Source organism: Sprattus sprattus (assembly GCF_963457725.1).
Source record: "Sprattus sprattus genome assembly, chromosome: 10".
NCBI lineage: Eukaryota > Metazoa > Chordata > Actinopteri > Clupeiformes > Clupeidae > Sprattus > Sprattus sprattus.
Genome location: NC_137908.1, coordinates 21,944,623 through 21,965,547, shown reverse-complemented (window position 1 = coordinate 21,965,547; position 20,925 = coordinate 21,944,623). Strand labels below are relative to the sequence as shown.

At 40.0% G+C, this 20,925-nt stretch overlaps 3 protein-coding genes across 3 annotated transcripts; 2 read left to right on the top strand and 1 right to left on the bottom strand.

The window, feature by feature from the left end:
- Positions 1–4,242: 4,242 nt before the first annotated feature.
- rps23 (ribosomal protein S23) lies at positions 4,243–5,675 on the bottom strand. Its single transcript, XM_080845629.1, has 4 exons — positions 5,593–5,675; positions 4,800–4,959; positions 4,580–4,700; positions 4,243–4,425 (listed from the first exon to the last, which is right to left on the bottom strand). The coding sequence occupies exons 1-4, from the start codon at positions 5,594–5,596 to the stop codon at positions 4,279–4,281; spliced, it is 432 nt and encodes a 143-aa protein (XP_080701755.1). The 5' UTR covers positions 5,597–5,675; the 3' UTR covers positions 4,243–4,278.
- Positions 5,676–10,839: 5,164 nt separating this feature from the next.
- Positions 10,840–16,025, top strand: atp6ap1la (ATPase H+ transporting accessory protein 1 like a; the record flags this gene model as incomplete). The annotated part of the gene is made up of 7 exons (XM_080846105.1): positions 10,840–10,851; positions 12,401–12,467; positions 13,860–13,945; positions 14,126–14,370; positions 14,905–14,955; positions 15,078–15,321; positions 15,789–16,025. The coding sequence occupies 7 exons, from the start codon at positions 10,840–10,842 to the stop codon at positions 16,023–16,025; spliced, it is 942 nt and encodes a 313-aa protein (XP_080702231.1).
- Positions 16,026–18,687: 2,662 nt separating this feature from the next.
- pde12 (phosphodiesterase 12) lies at positions 18,688–20,917 on the top strand. The gene is made up of 3 exons (XM_080845504.1): positions 18,688–19,903; positions 19,996–20,074; positions 20,176–20,917. The coding sequence occupies exons 1-3, from the start codon at positions 18,692–18,694 to the stop codon at positions 20,616–20,618; spliced, it is 1,734 nt and encodes a 577-aa protein (XP_080701630.1). The 5' UTR covers positions 18,688–18,691; the 3' UTR covers positions 20,619–20,917.
- The last annotated feature ends 8 nt before the right edge of the window (positions 20,918–20,925 follow it).

Sequence of the window (20,925 nt, the reverse complement as noted above, 5' to 3'; positions counted from 1 at the left end):
CATTTCAATCAATAGTAATGGTAATGCTAATGGTAAAAAATTAATTTTAAAAAAGATGCTTAAAAAAAAACCTGTTGTTATTGTTGGTGGCCTAATATCAGCTCAACATATTGAATTCAGGACTATTGTGTTTTACTTCGGAATTTCTGTTTAAAATGCCATGCAGTCTGCCATCATGTTTGTTGGTGCAGCCCAGCCAATGATGTTTCATTTGTTTGCAGTTTAGCCACCAAAGTGGAACAGGATTAAGGATGGACAGGCAAACACAAGCAAATGCATGAATTTGAGGGTCCAAATTCAAATTACCTCAGCTTTTCTCTCCTGGAGCTCAAAGAGTAACCTTCAAATGCAAAATCAAGCAGCTTTCCCCAGTGGGTGTGCAGTAATGTGAGGTTTTTCACCTGCTTTTCTCTAGGTAAGGAGGGCCTTCGAAGACTACATGTGATTGACGTGAAATACCCTATAATAAAGCATGAGGCTCTATTGCATTCACATACAGTTTTACAGGCAGGCAAGCAAACGATGCATGAATGAATAAACAAATTCATACTCACCTGAGGTGGTGTATAGCCAAATCCCTAACTAGGGTAGTTCAGTTAGTGAGCTACTTTTGTGTAACAGTTATTTTAATGCATGAAAGCACTGAGCCACTTTTTTTTCTCAAGGAGATGTGTGAATTCACACCACACCACCCACTGATGTATTCTAGGATGCCTGTAAAGCCTCAAGCTCAGTCTGTGTTGGCTGCCTTTCTCCCAGTCTTATGAGTAGTGCACAGTAGAGAGAAGCACAAACTCCCACATAGTGTGCTATTAAATCAGGATATTGATTAGTTACAGTTTGGTGAAGTTATTCTTACTTGACACAATTTGTCCATTGGGAATTAGATAGGGATGGAACAGAAGAAGAGGCTTTGTGTCCGACAGATGTTTCTGCCTGCGCTCTGGGAATCCTAAAACAAACTGCTGTTGGTATATCAGAATCAGACACAAATTGAGATTTATACAGTATTTCTTTTAAAAAGAGTAAGTTTTGTCTTCTTTTTTTCTGAAAATCACATCATTCTGTCAAGTGAGCTAAGTGGCAAATCAAACCAGATATATGCAATAAAAGCAATCGACAAGCTGCACTAGATGGCATTTATTTTGAAATGAATGAATGGAACAATCACCTCATAACACATGGCTGAAGAACATTGTGAACAGTAGAGATTTACTGAGGAAACACAGACATCTGTGTTAATGTACTGCGTTGATGAGTGCAACGAGGCAGACTTTAGCATTTTTACACCCATATGCACTCGGAGTGGGGTAATCTCCATGAAGCAACAGCAGATGTCTATGGACCTAGAGTCTAAGAAGAATTATGTTAAGGATATTAAGGAGTTCAAGATGGAGATCCATTGATCTTATGTTGCAATGGATTAGACAAAACACCTCCTTTTAAAACTTGTTAAGATTAGTATTGGCAAGAAAGGTAGTTTTAGAAGTCATCTGTGTGCCTAGATTTCTTGCAACTTCTAATGTTCAGTCTATTCATTGAAATTCTTAAAAAGGCATCAAAACCTCACATTTTAGGGTCAGGTTCAACTTTCTTTTCTTTTTCACCATCATTTCACTCTCACCTTCTGAGTGTGCACCGATAGTAAGAGGCTGTATGGATGGCCTCGATAAAACTGTCCATGAACAGAACATATCTTTGAATGCAAAGTAATGTATTACATTATCCAGGATTTGAAAGGTACAAATATGGAGGGTTATGTGTATGGAGCAAACCAATATCTAAAAACACAATTTTAGCATTTAGCATTTTAGTAATTCAGAATTACTCTTCAGATCTGATATGACAGCAGAGGACATCTGTTAAGAACTGCCAAAGAGCCTGGATAAAACCCTCTCTGATTTAACTCTCCTCTTGTGTAATATAAAATGCGGGCAAATCTTAAGAAAAAGATCAACTAACTTAATTGGTGTAAAATACTCTCAAACAGGACAACTTAGGACAAATCATGGATTTTAATATGGTGAGAAAATTCCTTTCCAGTCCAGAAATGTCATTAAATAGATTGAAAGTTTACTTTTATTCAATTTGTTAAAGAAAATTCTATGTATTGTTTATATTGCGATACATACCACACAAGACACTCCAAAATATACAAACAGATATTTGGCCCTGGTCTTCTACCCAACATAAGGTCCTCATCCTGATGAAGCTTTTAAATTCTGTCTCAAAACCCATGTTTTTGAGTGTTGATGTTGTTCCTGGGTGCTTAAATCTTTATATTTAGTTATGATTGTTGCTGGTAGCACTTATATATATGAACATTATACTCTGGCCTGTTTCATTGTGTTTATACATTTACTTTTTCTTTCCCTTTGTCTTCATAATTGTAATCTTTTTTATTTTGAATTTCAAACCCTTCACCTTTCCCATTAGGGCTGCTTAACAAATGCTCAAATAAGGTTATTTTATTACCTCCAGCAATGAGGTCATGCGATCGGGTCCGTTAATTTATGTCCGTCTGTTTGTCTGTCTATGGACAAGATTTCTCAGAAACTACTGGGCGGATATTTCTGAAATTTTCACAAGAGGTGGATCTTGGTCCTGGGACATCCCCATTAAAATTTCAGGATGATCCGGATCTGGATCCGGATTTGTGTACCTCCTTGCTGGAGGTCAGAAATCTCGGATTACTCTTGTTTAATATAGTAAACACAAATAATTTGCAGCAAGCTACATGAAGTTGAACATTGAAGAAATAATATGAACATGAACTGACAAGACTGACAAATGTGTCCCAATTCCCTGTAGATTTGTTGCCTTCTAAAATTGGCAATCCACACTAAGTTTGTTTTCAGGCCCAGATGGATGTCTGGACTCTAAAAGAACACAGCAGGGAATGTTGTGGTCAATTAGCTTCATGAAACCGAAGGGAAGTGCAACCCAAGTCTCTGCATTTACACATGGCTAAATTTGATGCATTTATACAGAAAATACAAGAGATGTACAAGTGTGGGGCCAGCTTTCAATACATACAGAACCAGAATTATTCATTCCAGTTACTTTCACTCCTGTATTCGGAATAGGATCTTGACACGTAAACATACCACTGAAATTACCTCAGTAATTTAAACTCGTCAGGAAAAGATACCTTGAAAATAACCATGTCCAAATGAGCACAATAAGAAAGTCGAAGTATCACACCAGCCAGATGCTTTGTACAAAAAGACTTCTCAAAACTAAGCATCCGAGGAAGACATTAGCTTGTGAGAGAAGCCATCACTGTCCAGCCATAAAAAAATATACTAAGTTCACTGGCCTCGAACCTGAGTGCAGGTGTCGGCATCCACAATCAAAAGACTCTTCACAAAATTGGCCTTACTGGGAGGCTGGCAAAATAGAACCTATGTCGTCATGAAGGAGCACCCAAATGCCAGCGCAGCACAGTTCAGATGACTTGTGCGTCCCCAGGGCCAGACTGTTAACGCATAGTTCTATTGTGGCGTTCTGAGGCGTTAGAGGGAGTGCATCAAGTGCAAATCAACTGTGGCGCCCTGGCATTTGGATGGTCCATCATGACAAAGCAAACACTCACAGCACAGTTATGAACAAGTTGTTTTTGAAGACTGAATTAATCAGATGCATCAGCATCAGTTTTGCAGGAACAAATGTCACTTTGGGACTCCATGATGGTTTGCAGACTGGAGGCAACCAAATTAATACATACAGGGCTATGCCTACATGTTTACCATTGGAGACCTTACACCAACTTCTGCATATCCAGATCATTTGATCAGCTATTCCTTTGACCTCAACAATCAGCGTTTAGATTGTGTTTTTTTTATTAGCCCAACCCACATTCATACACTTCAGTCAACTGTCAATTTGCCTCTTTAAATTAAGACCTGATCTCCACAATGAACACATTACTTAACTTTAGGGTACAATTATGCAGGCCAGCTTGACATGTCCAAGAGAAAGATCTGGGTAAACTGAACAAACTATTATGGCCAGCAGAGGAAAACATTTTTCACCATATAGATTACTACATTATTGCTTTGATCACAATAAACCTAATATTGATAACATTGCCTTTAACAGTAAGCCCATTTCAGGTGGGAAACCGCATCACATCAACTCACGGCCCTATCAAAATAACCCATAAAACCTAACACTATGAATTGTTACTCAGGCACTATACACCATTATAAACCTAAATAAATATAAAACTTGAAACATGGCTGTGGGGATCAAAACTTTATTGTATTCAAGGGCAATTTATGATCTTGGCCTCTCCTTCTTGCCTTTGTATAAGGCCAGGAGTGACACATTGGCAACTTTCACCACCTTGAAGCGCACACCAGGAATATCACCAACGGCATGGCCCTTACGACCGAATCCTGCCACAAGAACTTCGTCATTCTCCTAAACACAATGACAATAGTGAGAGAAGCTTTAACTTTACAGACAACAAAATGTCAAGTTCCTAACATGGCATTTCAGACAAATATTGCTAAACTTTGGGGAAAGGGTTACTGTTAATTCCCCAAAATGACATGAGAAGGAGACATTAACTTACCTCAATGAAGTTTAAGCAACCATCATTTGGAACAAAAGCAGTGATCTTCTTGCCGTTCTTGATCAGCTGGACCCTGACACACTTTCGGATAGCAGAGTTGGGCTGCTTAGCTTCAACACCACTGTAAAGAGAGGAATGCGTTAGTTCTGACACTGTTTAATTATTGAATTGCCTTCACTAATATGTACAAAGTAACAGCATACTGTACTTCCTCACTTACACTTTCTCAAGAACAATGCCTTTGGCATGGGAAGCCCCTCCAAAGGGGTTAGCCTTCAGAGCGGTACCCAAATGGGCCTTCTTGTACTGCTTGTCGTGCCATTTCTGTTCACGGCGATGATTACGCAGCTTCCTGGCAGTACGCAGACCACGACACTTGCCTGAGAAAATGTGAAACAAAACATTACTTATTCGCAGAAGATGCTTAATGTGGCCGCCATTCAATCACACCACCGTTAACTGCGTTTAAAGGCCTTTCACAAGACAGAAGTCCATACAGCTTAGTATTCGTTAACTATTCAGAAACGACTCATTATAGCAGTCACATTTACTGCCCTTATAAGATAAAACTCGCATGAACCAGAGTAAAAGATGACGACTAACGTTACAATACCTGTACATAATGCTATGCTAGCTAGCTAATAGCATAGCAAATGCATTTATCAAGTCTCAAAATGGAGTCATGTTTAGTTAAACGTTTAACAAATGTCATGCAGTTTTTGCCATAACTCGAGGAATATCCTGACAAGACTACCAGGGTAGGGAATGCATCAGATAAACGACACTAGGTTATCGCCCGTTTGAGCAAACCAATATTTAGCCATGAAATGGCGTGGCCGAGCTCCACGTTGTGAAAACTTAATTTAAAAAAACCCTTTAAAATACCAACTTTCTCGGTCTAGCGTTAGATTATTTAGCCATTAGAGCTTATAAGGTGTATTTTTATCGTTCAAGGCGGAATGAAACGATACATAACGCTTCAATAACAACAATTTTGCAAAAAAGCTGCTTACCCATGTTTGTAGATTACGAGCCCTCGCTGGAAAGGAAGTTCCTAGGTTTCCCAGCGCAAATGTCTGCTTTCAGGACCCCAAGGTGTCTTGCTATATGCCTTTTTATAATAGCTTTTTCCTAGCAACAACGGAGGGTGAGCATATTTTATTCAGAGGTCAAATTGTATTTAAAAAATAATGAAATTGTAGTAGTAGGCGTTTGGTAAAAATGTATATACAACACCTTAAAAAACATTAAATTATATGACAAAACCTCAAAGTGGTAGGACCTAGTCAGTACATGGTTAGGTATACATTGTGGCGCCTGAACTTAAAAGGAAAAAGGTGCGAGTTGTCTCGTCTAATGTTGTTAATTTTTTTCTCTAAGGGAAGATAAGGGTTAGGCCTATTGTAGAAAACCGCGTAGCCTAAATAAACACAACAGATTGGCACCCATTCAAACTGAATTTAAGACTACTGAAGATACATCAAATCACTGTGAAATGCCTGTTACAATGATATGAAAACTACATTACATCACATGAACAGTAAAACAAGTAGGCTAATTCAGCAATTCCTGCTCCTTCATTTGAATGACATGGCAAAGAAAGCAGTTTGGCTAGACTATTAATTGATGTCTGGAGCCTTGCCTAAACTACAAACAAAAACACCTGATAGAAATATTAACATGCAAGGACCCATTTTACATCATACTTCATTCACATATTTTCCTTTTATCTATGTCACTGTTGTAGCATAAGCTAATAGAACTTAAACTTGTGGGAGAGGTGGTATTATTGGAATGAGAGAACGTTGGAGACAAACTCATCTTTAACAAATTCACTCAGCTATTCAATAATTCACAGTTGCATTCATGGCTTTATGTGGACTATATGAGAGGATAGAACATTGATGGCATTAAACATTTCTAACTGTTCAAATACCATTCATGAGGTTTGAAAATCTTTTACTAAAAGTACAGGGACATGCAATTTGTTTCATGTGGATGTTGTTAGCTCACTAACCCAACATGGAATTTATGACTGACTGCAGCTTTTGACCAGACAACTGACCTCTGCAATCTTTACACACCTATAGCATACATACTGTATATGGAAACTAGGACAAGGTGCAATGGTTGTTATCGCCTACATAAAAGGTCACATCTACTGCATAGATGTTGCCTGCCTGGTCATAGGAATTTCACTGCTCTGATGACGCTCAGTTTTTGGTGCATGTACAATAAACACTTTGACTTTGACATCAAGCATATGCACAATGTTGAAGCAGCCCCATGAATTACTTCATCAATACAATCAATACACCCAATTTAGGATGAAAGCAAAATGTTCTACCATTGACTTACTTCTGAAGGCCTGCTTGTCTAAATAGTTCATACACTAATTCAGTGTTCAGAAGTTTGGAATCGCCCAGACATTTCCATGTTTTGGCATTAAATGTTTATTAAAGACACCATTGTAATTGATTTAATTGTAAGATGGGCTACTGTGTAATTACATCCACTGATGCCTAATCTGGACACATCTTCAGTGATGTTCCTGGAATCATTGGACGTTTCGGGACCTTTCAACATCATACGCCCTCGTCCAGGTGACCCAGCCGGGGCTGATCAGACCCCAGCTTGTGTCCAGATGGCTAGCTAGCTACCATGACTCCATGGCTCCCCTCTTTTGAGCCATAGCCATCTTGAGTCTCTCTCTGCCTGCTGACAGTCACTTACCAGTCCTGCGTACTTGGAGAGCTTCTTCTCCAAGGCTTCTTCGAAGCGTTCTTCCCACAGGACTGTCAGCTCTAGCAGCATTGCTTGCTTGGTGGACTCAGACACAAGGACAATATCTGGTCGCAGGGTGGTAACTGCAATATGGCTGGGGAACTTCAGCTGATGTTCAAGGTCCACCAACAACTGCCAGTCTCTTGCAGACATCAGGATGCCTGCACATGATGTTCTTCTGGTAGGAGTTAGCTTGTCCCCAGCTCTGACAAAGGCGATGGTTTTCTTGAAAGGTCCAAACTGCTTTGCCCACGCCAGTCCCGGCTGACGGCTTCAGCAATGGTCTTGAGGACTTGGGCATGCCTCCACCTGTACCGACCATCTCCAAGTGCCTTTGTACAGCAACTGAGGATGTGTTCCAGGGATCCTCGCTTGGAACAAAGTGGGCATGCTGGTGTCTCTGCTATGCCCCATATGTGCAGATTTGACGGGCTTGGAAGCACATCATACACTGCCTGAATGAGGAATTTGATGCAGTGAGGCGCGGCTTTCTAAAGCTCAGCCCAGGTCACTTTCCTTTCAACCACATTCTCCCATCTCCAAGCTCCCTCCCTGGCTAGACCCTTTTTCTACATTTCAATTCATAGTTTAAAAATGTCCAAAACTAAAAAGTTTTCATTAAAAGGTGTCCACTACTATCTTGAGAGGCAACCAGGGCCAAGTTTCCCAATAATTATACATCTAAGTGGTTATGAATGTTCTGTACAGGTGATGCAAAACATCCGTAAAAAAAATTGTTTCCAAAACTGGGCCCTTAAATGTGTTTTTTTTTTTAGCTGAAAACGAAATTATATGACTGTCATGCGATGAAACATCAATGCTGGTGTTAATTTTAACAAAATTAGTTTTTTATTTTGATTAAAAATCTGCATTTTAAAGGTTGTGTCGTGTCTGCTTTGTAGGTTTGCGATAGAGAAAACACTAATCTTTTCTGATCTGAATCGGCTTTTTGTTCTGGGTTCTGTTTTTCAAAAACTTCAGAAGTCTGGCAGTGCGGTGTGGAGCAAAAAAAAGGTTCATTTTGGCAGTGTAATACCAACCTGAGCAAGTCCCAAGACTACACTGATTTGACAGAGTCTTGCACTCTTTTTTATACATCTGAAGAGATCCTCGTGTCACAATAAATCACTTATGGCCCTCCCCTAAGGATACATGTTGCTTTTTAGTTGGAGTATTGAGAGCCCGGAAATATGTGTAATCTTTGGTCAGTTTCAGTTATCAGTGCCCCCCCCCCCCCCCCCCCCCCCCCCCAAGAAAGTGTACAGTGCAAGAAAGTGTACAGTGAAACCGGGGGGTTTACCAGGCCTTTCAGCCGGTGTAAAGTTAGGCTACTTCCCACACACTGTGCCTGATACATATTTGATCATAGAATGCACATAATGTAATTTATATTCAGTGTAACTCATTTTGAAGTAGTATAGTGGTAATTTGATAGCTACAATCTGGTGAATAAAACAAATAAGAGACGGTGGGATGTGAGTAAAGTGTTGTCTGTAACCATAGATAGGCCTACCACTCTAGAGTCCCTTGTGTTGCCTGGGCAAGTAGCCTAACACCATTGTAGTCCATCGTTTTTTTGTTTTGCTTTAGCATCTTTATTTTTACAAGACAAGACAATAGTTTGTTACAAAATAACGACTTATAACTCAATTGTAACTCACTGAACCGTCTGTCTAGGTTTTCTACAGGCGTTGTTTCGCTCACACATTAATTTCGTAAGTGTTAAAATGCTATCACTAAAAACTTCGAACTTCCGGTCGACTCCCATACTCCATTAGGTGATATTTCAGCACCGTTAAGGTGGACCGCACATGGGCGGTACGTGCTTGTTTGGGAAACACATGTAAAATAAATCAACGAACGTTAATAGAATCACTCGTAGCCACTCATCGTTATTGGGTAACTTGGCCCCGATGTGACCACCTGAAACCCAGCCTGAAACATCTAAACTGATTCCTGTCATCGCGATTTGGCATTATTGCTTGGTAACTTTATTTTCTAGTCCCCCTGTTCCTAATTCATGTGCTCTAAATTTCACCCAGAAATGTGCTGAAATAAATCTAGGTCATGCAAGCCACAACATAAAGATAACATATTGTAGGCTGCTGTAGTCAACGAGTAGGCTACCTTATTGGAAGTCTGATCAAGAAGGTCTGACCTTGAGGTCTTTGTGTCGGTAAAGTAGCCTAGTGCTTATTGATATTTAGGGCTTTAAATAAAAGCAAGCATATTTTATATCTCTGCTAGTGCATGACAATGTGTGTCTGCATGTTCATGAAAGGGTGTGACCGCTGATGTACGATTATCTTCTTTCTGAATGTTTATTGGCTGTTGCCCATGCCAATCCCGGCGTCAGGGCTCTGGTTTTTACCGAAGCAGATTATTAAGCAGTCATCATCTGTAGCAGTAGGCTATCATCTGGCCGTCTCCATGGCACAACAAAGGATCTTAACGTGTTTTATTTTATTTTTGTTTCTTTTCTTAAATCTTACATCGTCGTATAATAAAGTGCCTGCCACAGTGCAGAGGAGGTAGGTAGAACTGTTAAACTGTCTTTGTTGGAGGATCGAGGTTGGGATGCTGTAGCCTTAACGTCTGTAAATTGTGTGACTGCAGTGGAGACCTGTGATAAACAGGCGATGTATCATAAACCCATTGCACATTGTATTGCATCCTATGCTGACAATTGTAATTATTTAAATAATTTGACTAATATAGTAGCACTTTATACATCTGCAATGAAATGGAACTCTGTCAGTGAAACCTAAGAGAAAATCTATTGGGGTTGGCTTGTCGGAATCAGTTTACAAGGCAAATCCATACATGCTGTAAAGGGAATGATGAGAACAGAGGTTTACCATTCGTTTGGAAACATGTTGTCTTTGTGCACTTCTATATAGAAAAGGGCACAGTAGGATTAAAAGCAGATGGGATCTCATCATATTGAGGAGATGCTGCCACACACTGACATGGAATATCACAAAGACACATTGCATTGTTTTTACATGTACATTTTGTATTATACAGTATAGCACGTGCATGCTAATAGAGTGTGTACCAAAGGATTAGAGCATTATGTATTATAAATGTACTTTAAATTATGTCTACATGTCAAACAAATTATTGCTGCCATGTAAACCTAAGGAGATGAAAAAAAATATCTCGCTCTGTTCAGGACATTTAGTCTAGACATTGTGTCTTTGGGAAAAATGAACTCTAAATTTGAAACTAAGCAGACGCCATCTCAATCTTTTATATTTCCGTAAAAGAATGTCGAAGAAATATCATCATTAGGCTACCTTATTCACTAGCCTACATAAGGTTTGGGATTACAGAGATCCTTACACCTGATACAAATTCATGGCATATTGTTAATCCTTTCACCCTGTATATGGTGCCTTGTAAATAGAACACAAATTTGAACTTCTTTCATTCCATTTTGACAGTGAAGCTTCTCATATGCACATTTAGAGATTATGGGTAAAACGGTAAGACGACTGGCACAAAGAGAAACATATACAATTTGGCCGACATTACTCTACTCCATTGTCATCAGTGCCTAGTATCTATTCTCACAAGAGTTAATGTAGGATGTCTTGAACATATCCCTTGAACATATATCTTGCGCTTTGTTTTGTTTTGTTCTGCTAAACACTATACATGCTTTAACCACTTTCATTTGAAATGATGGAAATATGAGCCAACATAACTGTCCAGTGTTAGTTTGTACTTTGCATGTACCTATACTACACTAACCCGGTTGCCCCTTTTCATGATGGCTTAATATCTGTTCAGAAAACAAGACCATGCTAACAAAAAAAAAAATGACACATTGAAAATGAAGAGGGTTCTGAAAGATTTCTTTATATGAAAAATAAAATCAATATTAAAAGTCATGGTAAAAAGAAGACTGGGCTTTCAATGCTTGAAATCATATTATTGGTTTCAATCCAGCAACTTTGTACTTCCTGAACCCCCTAATGTTTGCATTTCAAGATGTAGCGATTTACAGCCCAAACTGCTCCACTTTGTGACGGTCTCTTCTACAGACCCTTTGATGGCACAGGTGATGGTGTGCATGTATTCCCATCTGCTGACAGCATTAAAAGGAGAATTTTTCAAAAATGTCTTTCTAATTGGCAGCATATTGCCTCAAGGACAGCGGGCTGTTTAGTCTGTCTGATTTCACGCCTCCACAGATGGGGCAGGCTTGCTGCATGTAGGGCAGCATGAGCTTTAAGTCTTATATTAACAGATTTGTTGTAGTGATTCAGTGAGGTGCTGAGAAAGAACACTTACATTTAAAAATCTGTCACTTTGAGCATCGTGACTGCCATGCATTGCATGGTAAGTGCGGTCAGCCAGTGGATTCCTTTGATTATATAAATGTGCCGCCCCACTCCAACACTGGCCCACATGTTCAGGTGCAACGACAGCGAGCCCTGAGCTGATCTGCACGCACTGGCAGCTATATTCACCAGGAAGGGGGATGGGATTTGTGTTTATCTGGAACATCCTCATCAGTCTAGGAGATTTTTTTTCTCTGATGGCTGTATTTCTGCTTAAGTAAGATGTTTTTGGATGTGTTGTGTAGGTTGTGTTGCCAAGTGGGCTCTGTGGCGAAAGAAATGATAACTCAGTGTTTTGGTCCGTTATGTAACAGTGGCATCTACTGGCAATGTTGCAGTTCGGCTGTGTAATATTAGGTTATGAAATGGCCCTTTTCTGTCTTTGATTTGAATCACATCAGGCGCTTTAGGTAATACAATTTCATCATTTACTGAGATTGCTCTCTTTGTTATGGTAGTGTCAGGTAAGGTGAGACCAACAAGAATAAGCAGGGCATGTGCACTATAGCATTAAGGCAGGTCAGGCATGCTGCATAGTTAACCCACTGCTCTGATTCTATGACCATCCTGCTAGTCAACTAAACCCCCTTTGCTTCCTTATCCTCCTGCTAGTCCACTAAACTCCCTTCTCTACCTCATCCTCCTGCCTGCTTTCTTTACTCCCCTTTTTTGGCTCTTCTCTGCTTAGCTGTTGAGGCAGGTATCAAGCCTCTCCAGCCAGCCTGAAATCCTGACGGCACTGGCTAGTGCCAAAGGTCCAGCAGACTCTTAATCATGTCTTTGAATCTCCCAGCTAAGCCCATTTTATCTGGCATTATGGCAGTGATTAGATCTTTAAACAGTTTGCCTTAGGATAATCCAGGTCTCTGTTGAGGAAGACACAGTGACAACAGAATGACCCATTGGGGAATGATGGGGGGAATAACCGTGGCCAGCATTTTTTTTCTGTTGTTTTTTCATTGCCTGTGAAAAAGAAATAACATCCTGCTCCACATTACCTTATATGTGACCTTGGCTTCACTGTTGGTCCATTAGCACTGAATAAATCTAAAATGCTATCTCCTTAACTAGTACATTACAAAAACCAGATGGACAAAATGGATTTGGTCAAACATATGATTAACCATAAGTTCTCTGTAGTGTTCAGAGCTTTGCAAGTCCTTCATAAGACATGTACTAATTTTCATTCTTTGTTGTATCTAATGTTTACACCATTTTCACCATTTTTTCCTTACAGTTTGGATGCCTCCTCAGCTCAAACCAGCACTGTCAGAAATGGTAGGCTCATTTGAGACTACAATGTTGTATATGAACCTGTATTTGACCAAATATGTCATGAGTTATGATAAAGTTGATGTATTTACAAAATAGCAAAACAATATAGAACAGAATTTAAGGCACACAGATTGGCAATATTAACATGCTTTATTTCAAAATGAACATGTCACATTTGATATAACATTATTCACATCCAGAGGAACACATATCGTATTCATTGTTGACGAGTATGAGTATGGTCCTTCAAATGTCAACAGTGGTTTTCATGTAGAGCTACCATCCTGTGGAATGGAATTTCCAACACTTTAATTTACAGTGGGAAGGCCAAAACAGGAAACAATATACTGGGAGGGAAACAATACGGTTGAGGTGGTACTGCAAATGATACAGCCTACACCAGTGGTTCTTAACCTTTTTGGAGGTACTGAACCCTGCAAGCTTCATCAGCGCATTCGCCGAACACTTCGTAATTTGAAAAATAAAATATGATTTCTTCAAAACGTAGGTATGTATAAAAACGGCCTGACATTGCTAGTGTGAACCGGGCTATACTGCGTGTGTCTTGACCCCTGCTGAACCCCTGAGAGTGGCTCAACGAACCCCTGGGGTTCGATCGAACCCAGGTTAAGAACCACTGGCCTACACTAATACAATAATGCAACCTTCCCAAACATGCTTTAGTTTTGTCAAACATGATACAGCTTACACTTATACCATAATGTTACCTTGCCAACCATGCTCTAGTATTGGCAAAAAAGGTTTGTTGAAGGATGATGCTCATCAAGCACAACCAAAGAACTGTCCTCAGATAGTGTTGTAAAACTTCATCTTTTCAAGTGATTTTAGTGTGTTAATTACTGTTGACCCAGATGGAGAGGCCAGCCAGAGTACCAGTGCCTCCAAGGAGGAAAGCACATCACTCCCAGCTGAAAAGCCACTCCACAATGTCCTGGAGGTGTGTTCACTTACGAGTTTCACAATAGGTTCACACCTAAAATGACACAGAACACATATTTTATCACAGCAAGTATCGTAATGCCACACATTTCATATTATCTTGGCCGACCAGCATAGTACTGACAAATCCCTTCTGCTTATTATCAAAATGTTTACTGATCTCTGTGTTTCTTTTCAGCCCCATGGATGGCGGCTATACTCACCTCTGCGCTCCAAACGGAAGCTGCTCCAGGCCCCTGGTTCCATCCTGCCCTACTCCCCTCTGAATGTTGTGTACAATGACAGGATGTGTATCCTCTTCAGGGCTCGCAAGCTGGCCATCAGGTACAGGAATCACACTCTGGTGGACCTCACTGAGCGAGCTTTTGGCCCAGAGGCACAAGTGGACACCAAAGGGTCCTTCTGCAGCAAAGACAAAGCCACGTGAGTCCTGACCCTGCCAAATATCTGATCAGGCAAGACATAGAAGGTATTATTATTGTAGACAGGGGTTTGAGGTTTTTTTTCTGCACGTAGTTTGTTTTTCTTCTTTGGTCCCCTTGACATCAGCCTCCCTTTGTTACATAATGCCATTTCACCTCATTTAAAATGGATTCCTATGAATTGTCAATTAAACATTTACAGTGTTTGACATTTATATAACAGATTTGAGATTATAACAGATAACAGAAACCATTGTAAAACCACTTGATCGGCATAGTTTCTTAATAATGATCAGAGTTTTACGGGTTGGATTACAAGAAACCTTTCCTGGCGCCAGGCAATCATAACAAATGTGTTAGAAAATAATATTCTCAAATATTAATATAATATTAATTCTGTGATTCAAAATTATAGGAATGCTACATATTTTCCTGTGAACAACTGATATTATTTTTATGTCCTCATATTTTTATGTCATCATCATGACTCTAAATTCACTCGCACACACATTTATTCCTCTGTTTTGTTTTGCAGACTCATCATGCGCTTTGGAGATGTGGAGGATCTGAGGGGGTTATCTATTAGGTGTGTCTCTGATTCTTTTTAAAGGCATATATAGGGGCTCAGTGTACTTAACTGTTATGTTATTATGTGGGAAATCCTATCATCATGCTTATTGCATATGGATGTTTTGTTCTTTTATATAGACTCCAGATGTCCAACACATTTTACGAGTCAGCCGGGCAGAACTGGTTCACCCTAGATAGTGTCCACATCCACTACAATTGGACACATGAAGCCACCTTCAATGCCACTGATGTCTATGCTCCTTCCATCAACTCTTACCATTGCCAACATGTCAGCAGCCTACAGAAATATGACACCCTCCTGGTACCAAGCTCCATCACTGATAATGCTGCAAACTGGCACATCACATTCACTGACTTTCAGGTTTGTATTACAGTACAGTTTTTCAATGAGCCATGGTACTTTATAAGGTGCAGTGAGAGAGGCCTGTCTGGTACAAAGCTTACCTGTCACTTGATATAGCCTCTTACCCATTTGCCTGTTTCGTTTCTAAAATTCTTGCCTTCTTCACACACACAAGAAAAGTAACAAAAACATATACAATGTAAATGTTGGAGACATTTAATTTCAGCATGTTGTTGTTAATTTAGTTATGATTGTGATGACACAACAACTTAGGTTAAGAAGAAACTAGCACATAACATGTGCAAATAAAAGTGTAATTCAAATGTTTTCCAAGGCTAAACACAATAGAGGCAGACAGAAACGAGCATGAAAAGAACCAAATAAAAGATGTTTAAGTAGTCAACAGAGTGTTAAGATTATAGAACATTACAATGGAAAGCCTATGTTTTTAACCACCTCCTCAATGTCTTTGTTTGAACCAACAGATTCAAGCTTTCAATGTCCTCTCCAACAAGTTTGCCTCTGCCAGTGACTGTGCCACATTTTTCACTCCAGCCATCCTGATGGGCCTGATCACCTCCCTGATCCTGTTGTTAGTCCTGGCATACGCACTGCACATGGTGGTGCACCTCAAGCACATTGACCGCTACGAAGAGCACAAGACCACTGTCTATTTCCCCCGTAGTACAGAAGCTGAATGCACAGAGAAGAACAATTTGTAGGAGCACAAGTTCCTCATCTCCACTCCCAACTTCACCAACTGAAACTCCCTGACGCCCTCAGAGAGACAGGCAGCTCTGTGAAGTCTGAGAAGCCACTGGCTGACATGACTTTAGATATAAGGTTCTTCTCCTACACTGAAAAGGGGGGCACAGAGTTATGGACTATTCATTTATAGTGCTGAGGTGTGAGTGGGCAGATTCTAATCAGACTCTTTCACAATATCTTCCAGTGGATAGAGACAGGGTTGGAAGGCATTTGCCACTTTCATTAATAAACAACGTCCTAATGGTTGAAGAGGAAAGAAGGAAAGACCTATGACCAGCTAATAAAGCATATAAGCTCTTGGATAAAATTCTAAATGAAATTAGCACAAAAAATGTATTTATCCTGCACTTCAAAGATCAGTATTAGCACAACATATATGGTGGTTAGGCTACAACCAATTTATTTTAAAAAGCCAATTATATTTTATTTAGGAGTAAACAAAAAACAGGTGTGTTGCTTTGTTTAAATGTTTGCCCTTCATTTGCTCCGTCTAAAAGAATGACAATGTATTCTTGATATCACAGCATATCTTTTTTATTCTGGGTTAATCAAATTATAATAATTGTTAACTCATAAAATTATTACTTTACGGTCAGCTGTTTTGACCATAAAAATGGCCTGTACATACTTTGGGTGCAAATCCTAAAGGTTTAACCATTTCATTCCTTCAGTGGTTTGCAGCTTAAACATGCCATATCATTCAGTCTGTCACTGGTTCCTTATTGGGAAGGTGTGTTTTTAAATAACTGTCTTATGAGAATTTGTGAAAATTGTACCTTGATTCTGGTTTTGTAAGTTGCTATTATGTCGTCCCCCCCCCCCCCCCCCCCTCCCCTAATGATGTGTATTGTTTTAAGATGAGTCACGGACAGTTTTCGACTGAAAATGCTATTTAGAAAACGTTAGGATCTAAACAAAGTCCTTGCCATTTAATCTGCAACTCATTGAATGCACAAAGCTAATGCAAGCAACATCAACAGCTTACTGTTGTGTAGTGTCATGCAGCATGCCTGTGGCTAGAACAGACATAATACCACAATAACCAGATGATTAGCATTGTGCGATGTATATTGGCAATAATCATACTGTACAAAGGGATATATCTTTCTTGAGCAAGTGTACACTGTATGTGTTTTTGTTTTTTGAAGGGGGTGAAATAAAATCAGCTATTGGCTCAGACTTTTTCAGAAATGTTATTGGAAATTACATTTAAAAAAATGAGGCCTACCCTGGTTAAGTTGACCTACATCTCTATAGACATCCAAGATAAAACAGGATACTGTAGGCCTATATCAGATTTTATCATGTAGAACTGCCATTACATTTGTAATAAAACCACCGTTTGTTGGCAAGACTGGAACAATCATCCATTGCCCTTTAAACGACACGGTTCAGCTTATACATTTTCCATACATTTTTAGTGTTTCAACATTAAAGCAACGTTATGTAGGTTTTTAACATTTTAATATATATTTTTGTGGGTAGCTCGTTCTTTATAACACTATCAAATTTATTTTTGTGGCAGGTAATATTTAACCCATTATTTTTCAACATCACAAATTCAGACTTCAAATTCAATTTGGGTCTTAAAATGCAGATCTGTTGATCCGGGTATCCCAGAAAGAGCAATAGATTGCCAAAACACCTACACTTTCAATTGTATAGGGGCAAGATCGCAAGGGTATGGATACATCTTGTTATTATAATTCCCACACTTATAATTATATTATGAGCCTGTCCGTGGCTGAAAAAATGGTTTACTTTGTCACGGATGCAAGCCTTGCATTGTATAGACATTTTGCGGTTGCCGGTTGTAGCGTTCTAACTCAATACTGAAACGATTTCGATCGTTTTCGTCCCTAATAAAAAAATATGTACACAAAAAGATGCGTTTTCAAGCACTGGCTCAGGGTCAAGAGAAAACAACATCTTTCTTGCAGAGCAGATGCACATTTTCATTAGTAGGCCTATGTTTGCTCCCTGTGAATAAAACTACGAGAGACCCACTGATAAAGTGAGTTTAATTTATTTCATGCTTCAGCGATACAATACATTACCAGCAGTGGTATTTTAAGGTAGGATAGCGATTGCTTTTTAGATAGAGTAAAGGGTTGTGAAGGCCCGGAGAAAACAGTACCTATAGAGAATATCAATATTTGCTGTAGATTCACACGACGTAGAGATATTACATCAAACACTGTGATTGAGTGATGGAGCTTGTACCCTGACACGAGACGGCAACAGCAGCACCTTTGACGACAGCCATGCGCACGTCCGCGTCCACATTGCGCTAAACCGTCTCCTCAACATGTGATTGGCCGTTAGCTGTTTGCGTTTTATTCATGTTCTTCTGTGTGACATGTTAAACTGGCACAGAAAAATGCCATGCGTGATGCATGACTTGCCTTGTGGTTGTCCACACGACTTTGTTGTCCAAAGAGGGATTTTTTTTTTAAAAGACATTTTCCCCACTCATTTCAGTAATCGCTCGTTTGCTTCGAATCAGCGCATGCTAAAGTGTTAATAGTGTTGTTAACCGAACTGTTTACATTTCCGTAGCGGCTGCCAAATAGCTTGGCTAGCTGACCGTTTACCGGCGCCCATCCACTGGCTTGTCCAGATGTTGTGGAATTGTGCATTGCGTTCACGATTATTTTTTAATAAGTCTATTTCCATTTCATTTTGGGGCCACCTCAGTAATATTCCACGGTATTACAACACAATGCAAAGAGCAGTGGTAAGATGTGTACCATCGGAGTCCAAGCTAACAATTTCATTCACGCTCGATGGCAGCCAGAAGCACATGTTGAGAGATCAGAGTGAAGAACTGGGTAAAGTATTAGCAAGAATATCAAACGGCATCATCAAGGCCCAGGCAAAGGGTAAAAAGTCTAAGAAGAACATATGTAATGAGCCCAGTGAAGTTGTTGAGCCTGTTGTGAGACTGCATTATAACGGCGATTATGTGGCAAACGATGTAGCAAACTTTGATGCGTGGCAAGATGGAGCTGTTTTACACGTTAGTGAAGTTAAATATAAAATCGAACGGAACCCTCCAACATTCACGATAGCGGAGTTGCCTGTTGCACTTTTGGCAGGTTTTCCTATTTGTCCAAAACTGGAAATAGAATTTGGGAATTTAAACCACTGTATTTTCACATGGTATAAAGAGCAAGCCCCCAACCAAGATAGCTGGATCGAGACGGGCACTGGGCGTGTATTCACGCCCTCAAATGTTGATATTGGTTTGAAAATAAAGTTTAAGTGTATCCCTGGAAATGAGACAAAATATGGTGTTGCAAAGGAGTTTGTGTCTAGTAGCACCATTGAGGCGGGGCCTGGAGCCTGCACATTTGACAGTCGCCACCAGTACACGAAAAAAGTAACGGATCACTCAACCTTGAGAGTTTTATCTTACAACATTCTTGCCGATATCTACGCTCAGACGGATCTTTCCAAAACAGTGTTGTATCCTTACTGCGCCCCATATGCGTTGGGAATAGATTACAGACAAAACCTCATCAAAAAAGAACTGCTCGGATATCATGCTGATATTATTTGCCTTCAGGAGGTGGATAAGGGAGTGTTCAATGATAGTTTGTCACCTGCACTGGATGCCTTTGGTATGGAAGGAAACTTTAGAATCAAAGAGAAGCAGCACGAGGGACTGGCAACATATTTTCGGAAGGATAAACTGCAGCTGCTGAGTCAGCACGACATCCAACTAAACGAGGCCCTTAGAAAGGACTCCCTTCACTCCGAGTTGTTGGACAATCTGTCCAAGAACCCAATCTTGAGAGAGAAAGTGATGAAAAGGTCAACGACTTTGCAGGTATATTTGAATGACACCCAGTGGGATACACAGTACTACACCATTTCAAATGTTTTCTTCAGTTTTCAGTTTTTAAATACATTTTCTTCCAGGTGACTGTTCTTCAGCCTTTGAGCAATACCTCAAAGCCGGTATGTGTTGCTAACACTCATCTTTACTGGCACCCCAAAGGCAAGTATGCTTGTATGTATGAAAAGGTTAAGCTGACTCCCCAGATAGGTTTTAGATCCTGTTAAAAGGGCTTGCTGATAACCTTCCTCTCCCCTGTGCAGGAGGAAATGTTCGTCTGATCCAGATTGATATTGCCCTGCGGCACTTGAAGCAGGTGATCTCTGTGGAACACCCTGGTGCTTCTCTGCTATTTTTTGGTGATTTCAATAGCACCCCATCCTCAGGCCTATTCCAGCTTTTAAGCCAGGGCTTCGTGCCAAAAACACACCCAGACTGGGCATCTGGTGGGCCTGAAGAGCAGTGCCCCATGGAGCTCCACAACCCCTTTGAGCTCAAGAGTGCCTGTGGAGAGCCATCTTACACCAATTATGTGGGTGGCTTCCAAGGCTGCTTGGACTATATCTTCCTGGAACCACGGATGCTATGTGTGGAGCAGGTCATTCCTATGCCAAGCCACCAGGAGGTGACAACCCACCATGCCCTACCAAGTGTTTCTCACCCCTCGGACCATATTGCCCTGGTTTGTGACCTCAAGTGGAAATGAGCACCCTTTCTGCAAAAGTAAATACTGATATTCATATAATATAGTTCTATGTGTAAATACTGATCATATAATAAAGTTCAGTGCTCCATCTCCATCATTTCCCATTATATTTACTTTAAATTAGCAGCGGACTGTATACACCTGGCTGACGGGAGATAGTTGATCATCAGTTCTTCCACATTCAATCTTTACACATGTGTAATATTTACAGCTTTTAGAAATCATCTGAATGTATGGGTTGTTGCAGTTATTTTATACAATCACTTGTTATCCCTACAGATGACTTAAGAATATGAAATTCCTCTCT